The sequence below is a fragment of the Tursiops truncatus genome, chromosome 16, assembly GCF_011762595.2.
Source record: "Tursiops truncatus isolate mTurTru1 chromosome 16, mTurTru1.mat.Y, whole genome shotgun sequence".
Taxonomy (NCBI): domain Eukaryota; kingdom Metazoa; phylum Chordata; class Mammalia; order Artiodactyla; family Delphinidae; genus Tursiops; species Tursiops truncatus.
In genome coordinates, this window is record NC_047049.1 from 40,658,871 (window position 1) to 40,677,370 (window position 18,500).

The following is an 18,500-nucleotide window of genomic DNA, read 5'->3' on the forward strand; positions in this document are numbered from 1 at the left end:
CTGAAGACCCAGGAGAGACTGAGTTGTTCAGGGGAGATAGAGAATTTATTACAGTGCTATATGTCAATTTTATCTCAATAAAACTGAAAAAAAAAAATGTTTCAACTACATTCTGCTCTCCAGCCACACTGAAATGGTGAGCTTAATATAGGCATAAGGAATTTAATTATAAAAGCCTGTTTTTTCTTTTCTGCTCTCCCTTTCATCCTGCTGATTTGAGGTAATCTTTTTCCTGCTGTTGAATAAAACCTCAAGATATTCCATAATTTAAAAAAATAAACAGATTTAGTTAATAGAAAGTACTATGATCATATTGTTTTTTAAAAAAGATTCTCTAGTTCAATATATTAATCAATACTTCAAATTTCTTCCTTCCCAGCTAAGATGTTCTCCTGGAAAGTATCCTGTCTTTGGAGAAGAGGTTGTAAGAGATTTCTTTCTTCTTTATTAATTACCTCTTCACCTATTTACTAGCAGCTGTTTGTTTAACACTCAGGTTGCCATCGTCTGGTATTAGAGATTGAGGAGGAAAGATTGGTAAGGTAGGCAGGAAAGTTTCGACTTAATCATTATTGTGAAACGGTTGAACACTTTTGGGCCAGACCTGTGTTTAAAACAGACTTTGTCAATGGGGCACTTTCAGCATTGGTGTTCTCTCCTGCTGCAACTTTATTTTGAAAGTGCTTTTCAATTACAGTTGACCTTTGAACAACACGGGTTGGAACTGCATGGGTCCACTTATTTTTCATAATAGATATTTTGTAATAGTAAATACTACAGTACTATACTGTCCAAGGTTGGCTGAATTTGCTGTTTAACAAATGTTTTCTGTTAATTTGGATTATTTTATTCATCATTTATTCATTCATTTGATCATATATTTATTGTATTACCCACTACATCCAAAGAAGATTAATGAAGCTTAAAGGATAAAAGTTAGTCGTTAAGAGAGGGAAAAAATGTATCTAGAAGCCCTGGGTGAAAAATCTAAAGCACTTGAGGGAAAATTTAATCCTAAACTCGGTAACAGCACAGTGCAAGGACCTGAGAGGGCTATATAGTTCCTATTATCTTAAATTCATTGACTGTGAAAAAAATTCCCCTGATTCAACAAATATTTCAAATATCCTTGGATTAAGATAATGTGTTTAGGGATTTGAGGAAGACAACTAAGGTGACAATGTAATATTTGAATCTTCCTGAATCCTCCTCATTACTAAAAGACAGAGATTTGGATAGCAAAATATTGGGAGAAAATATACCATGCAATTGGCAATTCTAAAAAGGGAGACAATGTCTTGCAGGAATGCCTCCCTTTTGACAAAGACTTGCTATCACTTGCTATAAAAGCGGCAGACCCTCTAAGTTCTCTCCTGTGGTGCAATCCACTCATGTGAAGGTCTGAAGGCCCTACACTGCCTATGAGGTTTGGAGTTCAGGGAGCTGCACTGCTATGCTGATTGCTAAGCTGATACTCCTGCTAATACTTTTGTAGGGAGTAATAGGGTCCTTGCATCTGACCCAGAAGTTTATTTTTTTATCTTGTACCAACATCCATAGAACTTTATTGGTTAAATTATTATTAACCCATGTAGTTATTCTTGTGGGTATTCTCCTGCTTTTATGTCTCCTCCCCACTATCAAGTTTTAAGTAGGATAATATCCTAGCATCAAACCAAAAACCTACAGATAATATCTAAGACTAAATAAGGCAACAAGCTAGCCTCCAGATCACAGAGTATGAACTTCTGAGGAAAACAAATGACATAAACCAGATCTCTGTACTAACTGCAAGTGTGATAACTACTGCTTTTAAGGGAGTTCAGAGAGGGCTAAGGGTTTCTGGTGGCCCTGAGAGCTGGTGAACCTCAAAATTACCAGCACACACTAAATGAAGAAGATACTAAGTTAATATGAACGCAGTAGCAGGACAAAACTCCACACTAAGGAGAAAGGAAAAAACAGTGAGAGCAGAATATAAATTGAGCAGGACAGGCACAATAGGGGAAAAGCAAAGAAAACGTCTCCAAGTAAAATGGGAGTGCAGAGGAAAGCAAGCAGATTTCTAAAAGCTGAAGAATAATTTTTAACACATTATGAAAATAACTGAAACAGGTATTCTACAGCTGTGAATTAGAAAAGCATTCCTGAAACTACCCTGAAAGATTAAAAAGACAGAAGGTAGAAAGAGAAACATGAAAGATAGAAAAAGATCATGGTCAAAGCCACAAAGTAAAAAGAGACCAGTGAGCAAAAGAATAGAAACCTTTTCTTCTGCTTTTCCTATAGGAGTTGGACCTCAGAGTAATCAAATATTTGATATTGAGAGAGTTTTTATAGAAATATTTTGGCTAATACATATAGAAGAAATAAAAGGAAGAATTAATAGTTGGGAAATGATTAACAGTGGCTGCTATTATCACAGGAGGAGAGAGCCAAAGAGACTTGGTGTACCTCCTTAAAGAAGTAGTGAGTATCACCTATGATTTATTTCTTAAAAAACAACAACAACAACAACCTGGATCTAATCAAGACTCCGGCTCTAATGACAATTTATAGGAAATAAAGAAGACAGAGAAAAATATGAAGTGACCCACTGAAGATACAGTTGTCAAAATCCAGGTTTCAGAGATCTGATTTCTCAAACAAATAAATAACAAGATGGATAAAAAGGAGTGACAATGGTGAAGCCTATAGATTAAAAGAGACTTAAAGAGCTGTCAGCCAACTGCAGTATATGAACTTATTTGGATTCCAATGTGAATAAATTTTTAGTACAAGTATCGAATGGATATCTGTTGATACTGAGGAATTTCTGTTAGTTTGGGGAGAGTAATAATGGTATTCTGATTAAGTTTTAAGAGTCTTTAAGAGATACATATTGAAATACTTACAGATGAAATATTATGTCTCTGTGTTGTTTCAAAATAATGGAGTGAGACTAAATGAAAGATTTCCCAGGACTCAACGAAGTTGGGTAGCTGATACATAGAGGTTCATTATAATAGTCTGTAATTTTATTTACGTTTGAAATGTTCCCCGCTAAAAGATTAAAATGTCTTAAACACTGTTAATATCAAATTTTGGAAATGTGCTGTAATTTTTTCTATTTTAATTATTAATTTGCTTTAAATATTAAATTTACTTACAGCATAGTTGTAAAACTTACTTTGAAAATTATTTCATTAATAAATTCTTGGTAAAGAAATTATAATAAAATCTTCTTCAATGAATTAAATTTATTCTGTTTATTACCTTTACTCATATGATATGTGATAGAGCTAAAGATCATAGGGTAGCTAATTCTGAAGAAGGAATGAAACTTTAAACAATTAACCTCAATTTACATAATGGTCTTATTATTTGCATAGCTAATGGGTAGGGTTTGATCATAGGCCATTAACAGTCATTAATAAGTGAAACTGTATTGGAAATACTACATGGGTTTGTACTTCAGACTCAAGAAGCAAAGGGTAGTCATGACACAGACACAGAGAATGGACTTGAGGACACGGGGAGTGGGAAGGGTAAGCTGGGACCAAGTGAGAGAGTGGCATGGACATATATACACTACCAAATGTAAAATAGATAGCTAGTGGGAAGCAGCCGCATAGCACAGGGGGATCAGCTCGGTGCTTTGTGACCGCCTGGAGGGGTGGGATAGGGAGGGTGGGAGGGAGATGCAAGAGGGAGGAGATATGGGGATATATGTATATGTAGAGCTGATTCAGTTTGTTATAAAGCAGAAACTAACACGCCATTGTAAAGCAATTATACTCCAATAAAGATGTTTAAAAAAAAAAAAGTCAGTCATGAAATGTTATTGGGTTGGCCAAAAAGGTCGTTCGGGTTTTTCCGTACGATCTTATAAAAACCCGAACGCACTTTTTGGCCAACCCGATAATAACAAATAGTCAAAGCATTAGGCATTAAACAAACTAACATTTAGCTTTTCGGCTTCACACATTTCTGAGAGGATAATTCATGAATTTGCTAACTGGTCTCACTGTGCATGCATACTAGGGCACATGTAAGTATACATGGGTGTATTAGCTAAACTTTTATTAGCCTCAGATTTACATTTAAATTACAGTGAGAACTAGTTTACTATACTCACATATGAAACATCAATATGTCTTTATGCCTAGAAATCAGAGCTATTTCTTGAAAAATGCTAGGGTCTACAACTTAAATATTTGGCAAATTTTTTTTTCTAATTCTAACTTTCTGTTTGTTTCAAAGAAAGATGACAAATGGTTTTCAATTAACTTTTACATTTACTTTTATTTGCAATAAGGTAGTTTACACTATGTAATTTAGAACTACTCTAACCTTTCAACTCCTGGTTTAGTCAATTTAATTTACAATTGAATTGTAAATTGTAAGTGTCCTCTATATTTTATAAAAATGTAATTGCTTGCAGTTTAAAGATTTTAAAAACTCAAATAACTGGTCTGCTATTTTTTTTTTTTGCAGTACGCGGGCCTCTCACTGTTGTGGCCTCTCCCGTTGTGGAGCACAGGCTCCAGACGCGCAGGCTCAGAGGCCACGGCTCACGGGCCCAGCCGCTCCGCTGCATGTGGGATCTTCCCGGACCGGGGAACGAACCCGTGTCCCCTGCATCGGCAGGCGGACTCTCAACCATTGTGCCACCAGGGAAGCCCCCTGGTCTGCTATTTTTAAACAATTATGTAAGTGATGCATAATCACTGAAGACAGTTTAATTCCTGTAATTCCACAGACACACTGTATATAATCTGATTTTTCCAATGATTTGGTTGTGCTTTTACAAACAACTGTGCAGGCCTCTACCTTAGATCTGTAAGTGAGATTTGAAATACATGAACAGAAGTGATTTATTTTTATGATCATCAATTGCTGAACTGATACAGAAAACTCTGTAGCACATCTTTTGCCTCTCACTCCCACCTTGCTCACTCTTCTCATCCTGCTGGGGTGCTCTCTCTCTCTCTCTGGCATTCATATGGGTACTCTTGCTCTGGCTCTCAGGGTCTCTTCTTTTATCCTCTTTCCTGTTTTAAAGATGCTGATTGATGGAGTGCTGTGAGAGTATGTCCAGAAATGGGCCCAGAGTAAAATATAAATGTTTCATACCCTGTTTTGTTATTTATACTTTCTCTGGGCCTCTATTCTGCTAGTAGTTAAATTAAATCAGGTTTTCCTGGGTTTTCTAGATTTTAAAAAATTTCCCATTCATTATAACAGCTGATATATGACAATGTTAAGTTACAAAAAGATGGATTGCTTAATGTGCAAAGGAGTATTATCTCAATGGATGGAAAAGAACAGTGTTTATCCCATTACCAGTAACATCTCTCAGAATCTATGCTGGTCCCCTTCACAAATTGGCTTTTACTTGGTTCGCTGTATGGGTAAACTACACTATACCAAAATGCTGAAGAAAGATTTTGGAGTCAAAAGATAGCTTAAATCTCCCACTTTTCATTTACTGACAGTAACATTTTTTTTGAAAAATCACTTAACCTTTTCTTGTCTTTGTAAAATGGGGATAATAAATCTCATTTCCTAGAAATGGGTGTGAATTAAGTATAATGCTAACATTATGATAAATGTTAGTCACTCTTTTTAAGATGCATTTTCCTCTGCTCTAAGAAAATACAAAGTACCAGAAGCCACACAATTCAGGAAATGTATGGTAATCATGTGCCCCTTAACAATATACATTCCAAGGGGTTAGCCATAACTACCCAGTGTAATTAAGAATAAGGTTTCTATGCAACATACACCAATAATGATGGCATTCCAGTAAGACTGCACAAAATTTGAAAACATTGTGTTATTACCTTGACATTTAAGAAGTATGAAGTCATTCTCTGCATTGTCATATATCAGATCTTAAAATGAATGGGCAGTCATCTTTGAGTGTTAATGATCTTTCTACCTTCTCCACTGAGGATTTTATTTAGACATATGTATTTCATTAGAAAATAAATAAAAACACCATAAAATTCTTGTAAAATCCTTAAGTAATACAACTTACTTTTTGAAGGAACACGTAGGTTGGCGAGGACTACTTCCAGGGAATCAGCTTGGACTCGAAGTACATAGCTTGTCCTTGTCTCATAATCCAGAGGGCCATTCACATAGATTACACCCGTGATGTTATTAATTCCAAACTTATCTAGAATTAAAACACAATTCCTTGGTTACTCTCTTCACACTGTAAGGGAAAATAATTCTCTTTAAAAAGCACTGTGATTTTTAAAACACATATAAGAGTTACAAAATGCTGGCTTTGGAAACTCTGTTCCAGTTCCTGAAATTATCAACATCAGTGTTTCCCTAAATGCATGTTTTGAAATTCAAGTTTTTTTGAGATTCTCCTGGAAATTGATGTTTCTATGGTCAATTAAATCTGAAACAATGCATACTATTTCCCTCACCGTAGATACACATAATCTTCTGCCACACTAAATGCTTCTAGAAATTTTGTTTTAAAGAAATCCATTTAATTTTGTTTAAGCAATTATTTTATGACCTTATTGGATTATTATACTTTTTATGATGTAATGCATCTTATTATCCTGCAGATTTAGTGTTTTGTAAGAATGTGAGAGGGAACAAACAGAACAAACAGATAATTTCATATGTTGATTATTTAGAAAATATTATTTATTATTCTAAATATCTTAAAATATTTTGCCCTGAAGTCTATTTATTTATTTATTTATTTATTTATTGCGGTACGCGGGCCTCTCACTGTTGTGGCCTCTCCCGTTGCCGAGCACAGGCTCCGGACGCGTAGGCTCAGCGGCCATGGCTCACGGGCCCAGCCACTCCGTGGCATGCGGGATCCTCCAGGACCGGGGCACGAACCCGTGTCCCCTGCATCGGCAGGCGGACTCTCAACCACTGCGCCACGAGGGAAGCCCCTGAAGTCTATTTATTAAAATAGATTTGGTCATATATATTTGAGTGAAGGGCAGGGCACACTGGCAACCTTTGTAATACCCCACCTCTTTCACTCTCTCTGTCTTTTCCTCACTCTGGTTTTCTCCACAGCATTTATCACTACCTAAACACTATATGTTTATTAACTTAATAATTGTTTAATAATTGTTACTATCTCCTCTCATTGGATTGATAAATTCTATGAGGGCAAGGATCTGTCTATTTTGTTCACTGCTCTATCCTAAGTAGCTAGAAGGTACTGAGTACATGATAGATGCTCAATAAATATTAGTTGAATAAATTGATAAGCAAATAAATTGAATGTAAAAAGAATCATTGTGGTGGAGTGTGGGTAATAAGTAGAGCCACTTTGCTAACTTCAAGGAAGAGAACAGATAGAATTACAGAAAAAATTATAAGAACAGATTCAGAAATCTTAGCTTCAGTCAGATGTTATAAGTTCAAGGAAAAAGGAAAGTCAGTAATATTTGGAGAGGAGGCATAACAGCACAGGAGAAACAAAGACAATAAGAAAAGTACTACATTGAGCACTTGCTTCAGGGGCAGTAATTTCCAGTAATGGTTGGTCACTGAAATACTTGAAAACAGCTTTTATAATTTCCTTGCAAACTGCTTTACAACATTAACATTCATTCGTTTAATATTGAATATGCATGTGTTTTTTAAATGTATATTAACTGGGTTTTTAGTTTGTTTGTTTTTTTACCACCTACAACATGCCAGACCATTTAACTCATAAAAAGGGAAAACCAGAGGACAACTAACCTGTGGGTCATAGGTGAAACAAATAATCAATATGCAAATTGAAAAACTGAGTTAGGAACTTATTCCCACAGGTTAGCAAACCATTCCATTCTCAGTGAAAAGTGATGGTAGACAAAACTCAAATTATTTATTTACTTACAACTGTTGATTATATGTTTGATTTGACAGTTTGAGGACTCATACAAAAGGCTTTTTATCATGGATGTGGCTCTTTGGGCATTCACAGTTATTTCTGTTCCTAAAATTTCTTCAGGATTAGTTAATGTATGACATGGGGTAAGGGCTGTGGATGGCACAAAACAGTGGCCAGAGACTACTGCAGGCTATGATTATGACCAAAAGCTGAAAGTATGCATTAATTTTGAACACGTTATTAAAATATCCCTAATTCAGGGGGAGGGGAACACTTTCAGAATTGGATATTGAGTATTCCCTAGGGGAAATAAATAGCATTTGTCAATATAACTGGATTTTTAATCAGATTCAGCACATAGTTACATTTAAGTCAGACACATCTTACTAGAAAAATAGGGTAAAGAGTAATTAAATCTGAAATTTATTCCAAATCTAAGTTTATTGTTTTATGATGAAAACACAGACTAAACATATACTCACCCTCTTCATTTCCTGCAACAATGGAGTACACAATACTCTGATTGATGGCTGCAGCAGAAATTACACCAACCGTAGTCCCTCTGGTTGCAAGTTCACTTACTGGAGGCGGTCTGCAGGTTTAGAGAAGATAATTTATTTTTCTTGTCCATTTTGTCATGATGGAGTTTTGAATTTAATAATAGAATATGTTAGTTTTGTGCATTTGTGTTTATTTGAATAATACTATTTTTTGAACTTTTCAACAAAGTAACACATTCAGACTCCAGCCCTATGTTCAAAATTATGCAAATGTTCTTTGTTAAGAATGTCTTGTCACACGTATATTACTACTTTATTATCTGCCAAAAATTGTATAAAATTCATTTTACTTGTCTCAACTTCTGGACAGAATGCAATAGGTAGATACAGTTTGCTATCTCAAGTTGCTAAAGAAAAATATTGCTTTTATGTTGGTAATATTAGCATATTTAAGCAAATGGCCTCCAGATATCTCTTTTTAGTCTAGTCCTTATCCTGCTCTACTTTAAACTTTAACTGTACTAAACGTATTTGAATGGATGGAATCACAAAATTAATATTTCTTTTGAATTCACTTATTTTACTTAACTGTAACCATATTATTCCCCCAGTACTATGACTCTTAATTTTATTTATCTATTTATTTAAAAAATTTTTTTGAATTATAGTTGATTTACAATGTTATGTTAATTTCTGCTGTACAGCAAAGTAACTCAGTTATACATATATAGTCTTTTTCATATTCTTTTCCATTATGGTTTATCACAGATATTGAATATAGTTCCCTGTGCTATACAGTAGGACCTTGTTGTTTATCCATCCTATATATAATAGTTTGCATGACTTGTTTAATTTTAAAAATAAATTTTCAACAACACAGTATCTCATTCTCAAAATATCCATTTTATTTTGCAATATTGGTCACTGTGACTAGGCTATTATAACTTTATCTTCATAAACTAATGCAAACAATCTCACTCTTACAATTCACATACTTATATCATCCAACTCCAACAGATTTAGAAAATTCTTAAATATAAAGTTTTAACATCTCCGAATCTTTTTATAGTCCAATCTATCTAACCCATCTGATTTCTATAAGCTTTAGCCTCTTTCCTCAAACTGATAAGATAAATCCTACTGACACTCTTTCACATGGCCTTTTATCTTGTAATACTTACTCTTAATATTACCCTTCATTTTTATCTCCATCTTCTCAGTTCTTCTAATCTAGATTACATTACACAATTATATTGTGCTTACATGAAGCCTTTTATAACAAATTCTGAGCTACAAATACCGTCTGAAAAATTAATTACATACAATCCTTCTTAAACATCTTGTCCAAAATGCTATGTTCTTTGCCACTGTACTCCATATACTTGATAGACTAAAATTACCTAAATGTAAAATGATCTATCTTACAGACAGATGTTATAGCACCTAATGGTGGTCCATATCTCCAGTGAATGGTCAATAACTATTTCTTGACAAAGAGTAAGAACTAACCTGTATAATTTTTTAATGAAAATTATAAAGTATTTATCTATTTATTTATTTGTTTGTTTAATTTTACTTCTCTGCATATTTTCTGCCTTCTTTTGTTAATAGCATCCAGATATTGCTTTGGATAACCATACCTCCTTCATTGTTAGTCTAAATGGTTTGGGTAGAACTGACCCAATCCCCCAGGTATATCGATAGACACACTACCCAGCTCTGGCCAATGAGAGCACTTTATTTTGCTTTGCTGTATGTTCATGTGTGGTAAATGTTTCATGCAAACCCAATGAAAGTCTTGTCCAAGAATGTTACTGTAACCAAAAAAAAAAAAGTTTTTTTGTTGTTATTGACTAGAATATTAATGTTTCTCCCTATGAGGGGGTTCTTTCTGATAATAAAGCAACACAAATGAAATAACTAAAGGTTGAAAATACATCCTGTACACTTTGACTAGTAATCTAAATGCTTTTATACTTGAAGCTAGGTAAACTCATCATTTCAGTTACTAAAACAATAAATTCTCCTTTATCTAGTATTTCAATCACTTGCAATCAAAAGAGTCCCAAAGAATAAAAAAATATTTAGATAAGAAAAGGATACATTTACCTAAGCAGACTTCTAAAGAAAGATATCTGAGGTAACACAATTATATTTTATAAGCAATTTACCTAGGCATCGTCACAGTGTCAGTTTAGTGAAATAAGGATGCCTTTGGTAATTTTGAACCTAAAATGACAGTAGACTACCACAAAAAGGAAGGCACTTCGAAGAGTGACACTAAGGTTAGTTTTGATGGATTATGAATAGATATCTTTTTCTATGATATTTTAGATTATAAACAGACATTAAGACTAATTGTTGTTTGCAACATTGGCTAGTGGTTGACCTTGGTGATTGTGAAATCATTAAACCTGGAAAGGGTTAAAATTAAAGAGTCATGGAAACACAGTAGGATCCTCACCTTGGTATTCCTACCCTTGTGTATCTCCTCTTGTAGGAGGGGCAGACTGTGACTTGTTTCTAATGGACAGAATACAGCAAACAAGATGGGATGTCACTTCAGTGACTATGTTATATTAGATTATAACTTGTAACTTCTTGCTAGCGGACTCTGACTACTTCCCTTGCTGGATTTAATGAAGTGAGTGGAGACGTGGAATGGTGAGTTCTGACCAACAATCAGCAAGCAACTAAGGCCCTCAGTAAAACATCCCACATGGAACTGAATCCTAGCAACAACCACATGAGCTTGGAGGTAGACCCTTCTCTAGTCAAGCCTCAAGTGAGATTCTTGCCCTGGCCAACATCTTGACTAAAACCTGTGTGAGACTATGAAAGAGAGGACACAGCCAACAATTTCCTGGCCTACAGAAACTTCAAGATAATAAGTGTGTTGTTTGAACTCATTACATTTGCAGTAGTATTATTATGGTGCAATAGACAACTAATACACATGGCTTGGATATTAGAGCAATGAATTGTTAACGACAGATCAAATTTCATACAACTTAAGTGTGATATAAGAAAACATATGTTAGTCATATTCTGTGATGATTTTCATATACTGGATTTCTTTTTGTGGAAATAGAAGCTGTTTAAATTGTTTACTCACCTATCTTGTTACTATGTGAGATAAGAGCTAAATTTTATACTTTCCATAATTATTTCATAATGAACTCTTGATCCTTATAAAGTATACAAATATAAAGTCTGCAGCTAATATGCCTTCAGCTTTAACATTATAAAAATGCCATCTTTCATTTTAAACTTTAAAAATAAAATATTTTATGCATATTTTTGTACAATCAGGATGAAAATGATTAACACTGGAAAAAGCAACTGACATAGTTTAAGAAGGAATTCAAATCCTACGCCCACCACTAAAAACATTTAAACTTCTTTTTGTTAGTAAATGTTTAAAACAGATTTACTTCTAGACAAAATATCTCATTAACCTTTGTCTTAATTGTTCCAACATACTTCTTTCTACCAGAATCAAAACATACTATAAAAATGCAATTTTCTGGGCTTCCCTGGTGGTGCAGTGGTTGAGAGTCTGCCTGCCGATGCAGGGGACACGGATTCGTGCCCCGGTCCGGGAGGATGCCACATGCTGCTGAGTGGCTGGGCCCATGAGCCATGGCCGCCGAGCCTGCGCGTCTGGAGCCTGTGCTCCACAACGGGAGAGGCCACAACAGTGAGAGGCCCGCAAACCACAAAAAAAAAAAAAAAGCAATTTTCTCCTGGCTAGATTTAAATCAACCTTTATGATAATGAGCATTAGATTACAAAATTTCAATTCTTTTCTATTTTATTGCCAGGGAAGGCCCATTTTATTTTTGTTTTATGCCCTGGAAAGTACAAGTTACATGATGGGGCAAATTACATATTCCCTTTGGAGTCACATATAACTTGAATATAAGATGAAGGAGTTGGTTTAAATCAGGATCCATAAAATCAGATGTTAGAGAGGATAAAAAGATAAGAAAGTTAAATAAAATGGGTTGGGAATAAATTAATGGGGAAAGGGGTGGAAAGGAATTGGACACTACATACTCTATTTAATAAGGATAATCAGCATGCAATAATGCAAGTCCAGAGTGATTTTAAAATGGAAAAAGGAAATTCAAATTTTTATGTAAATTCTATGAACTTTTACATTTTGGTATCCAACGAAATTTATTTTTTAAAGCATCACGTGACTTGGTTTGATCTGTGGGCTGACAATTTATGATTTTTAGAGTAAACTATTTGTAAAGTATTTTCCAATTCTACCATTCTGAGTCTGATATAATGTGATTTATCATTCCCCTTCTTCCTGTAGAATACAATCAAAATCTATTGATTAATTTCAGAAGCAAAGAATTATAGTCAAATAAATGATTCCTCATAAGCCACTTTTTTTTGCCACTTTTTTTAAACAATTTTTTTTCTCTTGCTATCAATTCACATAATTGTAGTTGCACTTTATCCATTTTATAATAAACAATGTATCATTAACCCTCTTCCAATTTAACTTTTTAATAACTAATTCAAAACTAATAGTTGTTTGGAATCTGAAATTCAAGAATTCTACTTTTTAAAGCCAGATTTACTGCCAATATAATTGAGAAAAAGCCCTCTTACAATAAAAGACACTTGAAAGAGCTAGGGCTCACTAGTGAAAATATATAGACTTACTGATGAAGCTTAAGAGTCAAAAGACCTACTGGATTCCCTTTCCCCAGAAAAGGGTTGCGAAGAGGATGCTAAAGAAAATGGTATATTTTAAACAGACATGGACTTTGGAGCCTTGGAGTGACTTTTACAAGTGGTTTTACATCTTTAAAATGCCTTAAGGAAGGACCTTCACTAAAGGTTCTTTCACAAAGCTTGATCTGAATTGGGTTTAATACCTACATGTCCTGACATATTCCAGATGGCAGCACTGGCTACTACTTATCCCTCAAAGGCAGCACTTTGGTCATAGTTTACATGAGGTTTCATTCTTTATGTTCTACGGGTTTGGACAGAGGTATAATGTCATATATCCACCATTACATACAGTGTCATACAGAATATCGTTTCAGTGATGGAAAATCTCCTGTTCCTCATTTATTTGTCCCCCTACCCCCACCCAAATACCCGGCAACCACTGATCTTTTTATTGTCTGTATACTTTTGCCTTTTCCAGAAGGTCATATAGTTGGGATCATATACTATGTAGTCTTTGGGGCCTGACTTCTTTCCTTAGCAATATGTACTTAAGCCACCCCCCATGTCTTTTTGTGGTTTGATATGTTTTATTGCTGAATCATAAATGTACTACAAATAGGTGCACTTTAGTAAGAAGAAAGTTGATCAAAATAACTCCAAATCTGTTGTTTAGAAATACATTTTTGCAAATAAAGTAACTGTGACCTAGAAAAGTTAACTGCTACAGAATTTATATGCAAAACACATATACCATAATTTTCTTATGAATGTATAAACTAATTCATAGATATCTGTTTAACATTTAAAATTGATTTTTTGGAAAATATAGATTACAATAAATCTATCAATTAAATATTTTAATGTATCTGAGTCATCTGAATAATGACAATACTAAAATAACAGAATGTGTGGTTTCCAAAGGTTAGCCCCAGTTTTACAGTATAAATATAAAATGAAAGAATTATTCTACAATTTAAAATTTACTTTTATCATTGGTTTTAAGAAGTAGCAGTAAAAGTAAATGTTATATGTGCTGCATAAAGCTCCTAATTTTTAAATGCTGTGCAGTTTAGGATATAAAAGTATTTGTAAATAAGTGCTATAAAATTTCACTGGGATTCAATCTGGCTGTATTGCTTTCTTTCTACTGAGAGACAAATTAATTTATTTTGACATGTCCGAATTCAATATATTTGCGAATCAGTGCCAATTTAGGAACTGATTTTATATCTACTATGAGGGAATTTAATGAAAATGGGAAGGAAAAACAACACCCACTGGAACTCCTGCTATTTGTAACCTTGGAGTAATTGCATCAGGGTGATCTAATTTGACATATTTAACTGAGAAAAACAGTCTAAAAAAGACATGAAGCAGGAGAGAGATGCCAGCTTTCCTACAGTTCTTAGGATGGATTGTAGATAAGAAAATGAATGAAAGACCAATGGTTAGACACTGTTTTTTTACATCTTTTCTGAAGTGAACTTACTATTGTTAAGAGTTTTGCTTCTATTCAGATCCATGAAGTGACCCTGTCTGGAAGACAAGAAAACTGAGGTCCTGAGTAGTAAGCACTTTCTCAAGTTCAGAAAACTACTTGAAAGCTAAATCTGCAATCTGTTTGTTTGATTGATAGATTGACTGATTTACTGTTTGAATTAATAGAGTTTAATCTTTCTTAGCTATTGGCTCTAAAACTTTAAACTGTAAAAATTAGCTGAATAACTTATTAAAGTTTCAGACTTTTGCATCATGCTTAAAGATTCCCATTTAGTAGGTCCATACAGTCAGATCCAGGACTATCATTTATAAAAGGTCCCCAGGTGATTCAGATAGGAGTGGTTTGAAATCATGTCTTTGGGGAATAATGGACTTTCTCCCTGCTGCCTTCCTGTCTTTGCTTCCCTCACTCTAGTCACCAACCTTTAGTGCTTACTTCTACAGCAGTGAATGTCCTTTCACAGACTAGAATTAAGCTAAGAACACTCTCCTCAGATTCTAATAGCTCTGAGTTTGAATTATGGCTCTCATATTTACTAGCTATGTGACCTTGGGAAAATTCTTAGTTTCCCTGATCTTATTTCTTTATTTGTAAAATGGGGACATTAACTAGATCAGAAGATTGCTGAGTTCACTAAAGGATATAATGCATACAAAAAGTTTTCCTTACACCTAGCATGTGGTAGGTACTCCATAAATTATAGCCATCATTAATATATCACTTTATAAGCTACGCTTCTGGAAGTTTAGCTTAAATATTATAATGATGTGTAGCTTTGTCTCATAGACAGTAGACACAATAAAAATAAAACTGGAATACTTATTAATATCTATCTTGGCTAATATTATAGACTATGTTTTATGCACTCTGATTTTCCCTTTTCAGTTCTCAATCACATCAATTTTATATCTGAAACGGGGATAATATTTTTCTTTTTACTGTCTTTACAGCTTTAAATTCATAGACTTTTTGGGGTTTCATTCAAAAACAACTACTGTGGTATAGGCTGGTATTGGTATAGGCTGGATTGGTATAGGCTGACTCTGAGACTTAAACAACAACAAAATCACTTAAAATGTAATGATTTTATGCATAGAGGTTTACCCATTCATTCAATAAATATTTACTGAACATATACCATGTGCCTGACATCCACTAGGCAATAAAGACACAAAGACAGGATAGAGGAAGTGAATTCTGCAGTCATGGAGTTTATAGCTTCACAAGCAAACCAGATAGTTGTGTAAACAGTTACAGTAAAATGTAGTAAATACATTAAAACCAGATATCTGGTTAAAAGTTCAGTAGTAAACATGGCATGCACTATTTATATTTTATATTTCCCAAATACCAACAAAGTATCTGTAAGTGGAATCAGCGGGCTGCATGGTCTGATGAATGACTAGACCAGGCATATTCATTTCTGGCTAATTGATTTACTTACTAAAAATAGGCTGTGATGTAGGTCTTTATATACTTAATAACAACCTCTGAGAAAACAGTTTTGTATTTTGGCTTATTTATCAGCTCAGTGTTTTGTGACCACCTAGAGGGGTGGGATAGGGAGGGTGGGAGGGGGACGCAAGAGGGAGGGAGATATGGGGATATATGTATACATATAACTGATTCACTTTGTTATACAGCAGCAACTAACACAACCATGTAAAGCAATTATACCTCAATAAAGACGTTAAAAAAAAGAGTGTTTCTTTTCTCCTTTATAGATGAATCTGTACATTTGGACTTTTTGAAGGGCATGACAGTAAACTTCTGAAACAGGCTCTCTAATGTTTTTATTTGTTGTTTTCTATTGATTCCACTAGACTCTATGCCATTAGGTAAGAAACTATTTCTTACCTAATGAGTCACCATAGAATCTTGAAATATATTAGTGTAGTCATACACATAACATCAAAAAAGAAAAACAGATACTCTGGTAGAGCATTTAATATTTCAATTCAATTCTACTTTTAACAGTTGCATGAATGTACTACCTCAAAAATAGCATAATAAAAATAGACGTTCAAATTCTGCTAGAATTTCTAAGAAAGAAAGAGATAAATCATTTTTCATTAAGTGTTATTCATACCCTAGAAAGACAATAAACATTTACAATCATGCCATCTAGGTAGGAGGATATATATCTTAAGATGGATTAAGTATTCAATACCTTAAGACAGATAAATTCAACATTATTTTAGGAAGTGGGGGTATTTCATTTTCATTTAAGTTTTTGCTAAAGAAGTTGTAATTAATATATTAATTCTAGATTTAGTTTTTATTATGATATATATTTTATATATATATGTAAATATGTGAAGTATTACTCAGTCATAAAAAAGAAGGGGATCCTGCCATTTGTGACAACATGGATGGACCCTGAGGGTATTATGCTAAGTGGAATAAATCAGAAAAAGACAAATACTGTATGACCTCACTTATATGTGGAAACTAAAAAAAAAAAAAAAAAAAACAAACTCACAGAAACAGGGAACAGATTGGTGGCTGCCAGAAGTGGGAGGTGGGAGGTGGGGGGTGAGGAACTGGGTGAAGGTGGTCAAAAGGTACAAGCTTCCAGTTATAAGACAAGTAAGTTCTGGGAATGAAGGTACAGCATGGCAACTACAGTGAAAAATACTATATTGTATGTTTGAAAGTTGCTAAAAGAGTAGATCTTAAAAGTCCTCAACATAAGAAAAAAAATTGTAACTATATGAGGTGATGTTAACTAAACTTATTGTAGTAGTTATTTTGTAATACATGCATATATCAAGTTATTATGTTGTGCACTTTAAATGAATACAATAGTGCATGTCAATTATATGTCAATAAAACTGGAAAGGGGCTTCCCTGGTGGCACAGCGGTTGAGAGTCCGCTTGCCGATGCAGGGGACGCAGGTTCGTGACCCGGTCCGGAAACACCCAACATGCCGCGGAGCGGCTGGGCCTGTGAGCCATGGCCGCTGAGCCTGCGCGTCCGGAGCCTGTGCTCCGCAACGGGAGAGGCCACAACAGTGAGAGGCCCGCATACAGCAAAAAAAAAAAAAAAAAAACTGGAAAAAAATTTGTAGCTAGATATCCCCTACCCAGTTCTTTTATCCATACAGCATCCCTAGTTATTAAACTTTGAAAAGCCTGAGAGGTTGTTTTAACAAACAAGAGGTTGTTTAATAAACAAATGTTTATCAACATTTCCCTTTAAATATGGTAATTTATTATTTAGAATCCATTAGATAAAGATTTTAAATGTCCATTTACCAGAAACAGATTCATTATGCTTACTATGTCTGATTGGCAATTTGATTTTTCCCTCTTTTTTTCTATGATACCTACTTGATACACTGAGAAATGAAAATAAAGAAATAAAATATTCATGTAAAACCCCTTAATCCTGGAATAATTTTTTAGTTTGAGATGTAAATTTTATAAAATTAGAAATAATGTGTGACATTTTGAATATTTTTAAAAATGCTACTGTTTTTATATCATCATTCAAAATGTGGCATTTACCTCATTAAATATTTGCATAAAATATTTTTTTCTTCTAATCTAACTGTTCTTCCACTTTTTGCTGAGGAAGATAGGAGAATACTGGCATGGTGTGATGGATTAAAATTAGAGATAATTCCTTCAGTGTCCTCAAATTTCTCCTTGAAAATGAACAATGCCTTTAATATGGCTCATAAATACCCTCAAAATCTGACTCTACTTATGTCTCCCTTCTCATCACCAACTACTCCCTCCCAGAGATTTCTGTGGTCGATACTAGGCTTTGAATTCTTAGAACATTTTACAATTCTCCTCTCTCTGGGTCGTTATATATGCTGCTCTCTCTTCCTAGCACAATCTTCCCCTGACAAGTTCTTTAGGGCACTTCTTTAGGTTTCCACTTTAATATTGCTTTGTCTAGGAGATTTTCTTTTAGGTCTCATCCATTTTCCTTCGCCAA

The 18,500-nt window shown here is 34.3% G+C and overlaps 1 protein-coding gene across 8 annotated transcripts in view; it reads right to left on the reverse strand.

The window, feature by feature from the left end:
• The window catches only part of PCDH15 (protocadherin related 15), a 727,135-nt gene that overhangs the window by 97,947 nt on the left and 610,688 nt on the right, over positions 1 to 18,500 (reverse strand). For all 8 annotated transcript variants that reach the window (XM_033841882.2, XM_033841881.2, XM_073793727.1 and 5 more), the window contains 2 exons: positions 8,335 to 8,444; positions 6,023 to 6,163 (listed from right to left, as the gene is read on the reverse strand). In XM_033841882.2, the coding sequence (XP_033697773.1) occupies positions 6,023 to 6,163; positions 8,335 to 8,444 (251 nt within the window). The remainder of the gene's footprint in view (positions 1 to 6,022; positions 6,164 to 8,334; positions 8,445 to 18,500) is intronic.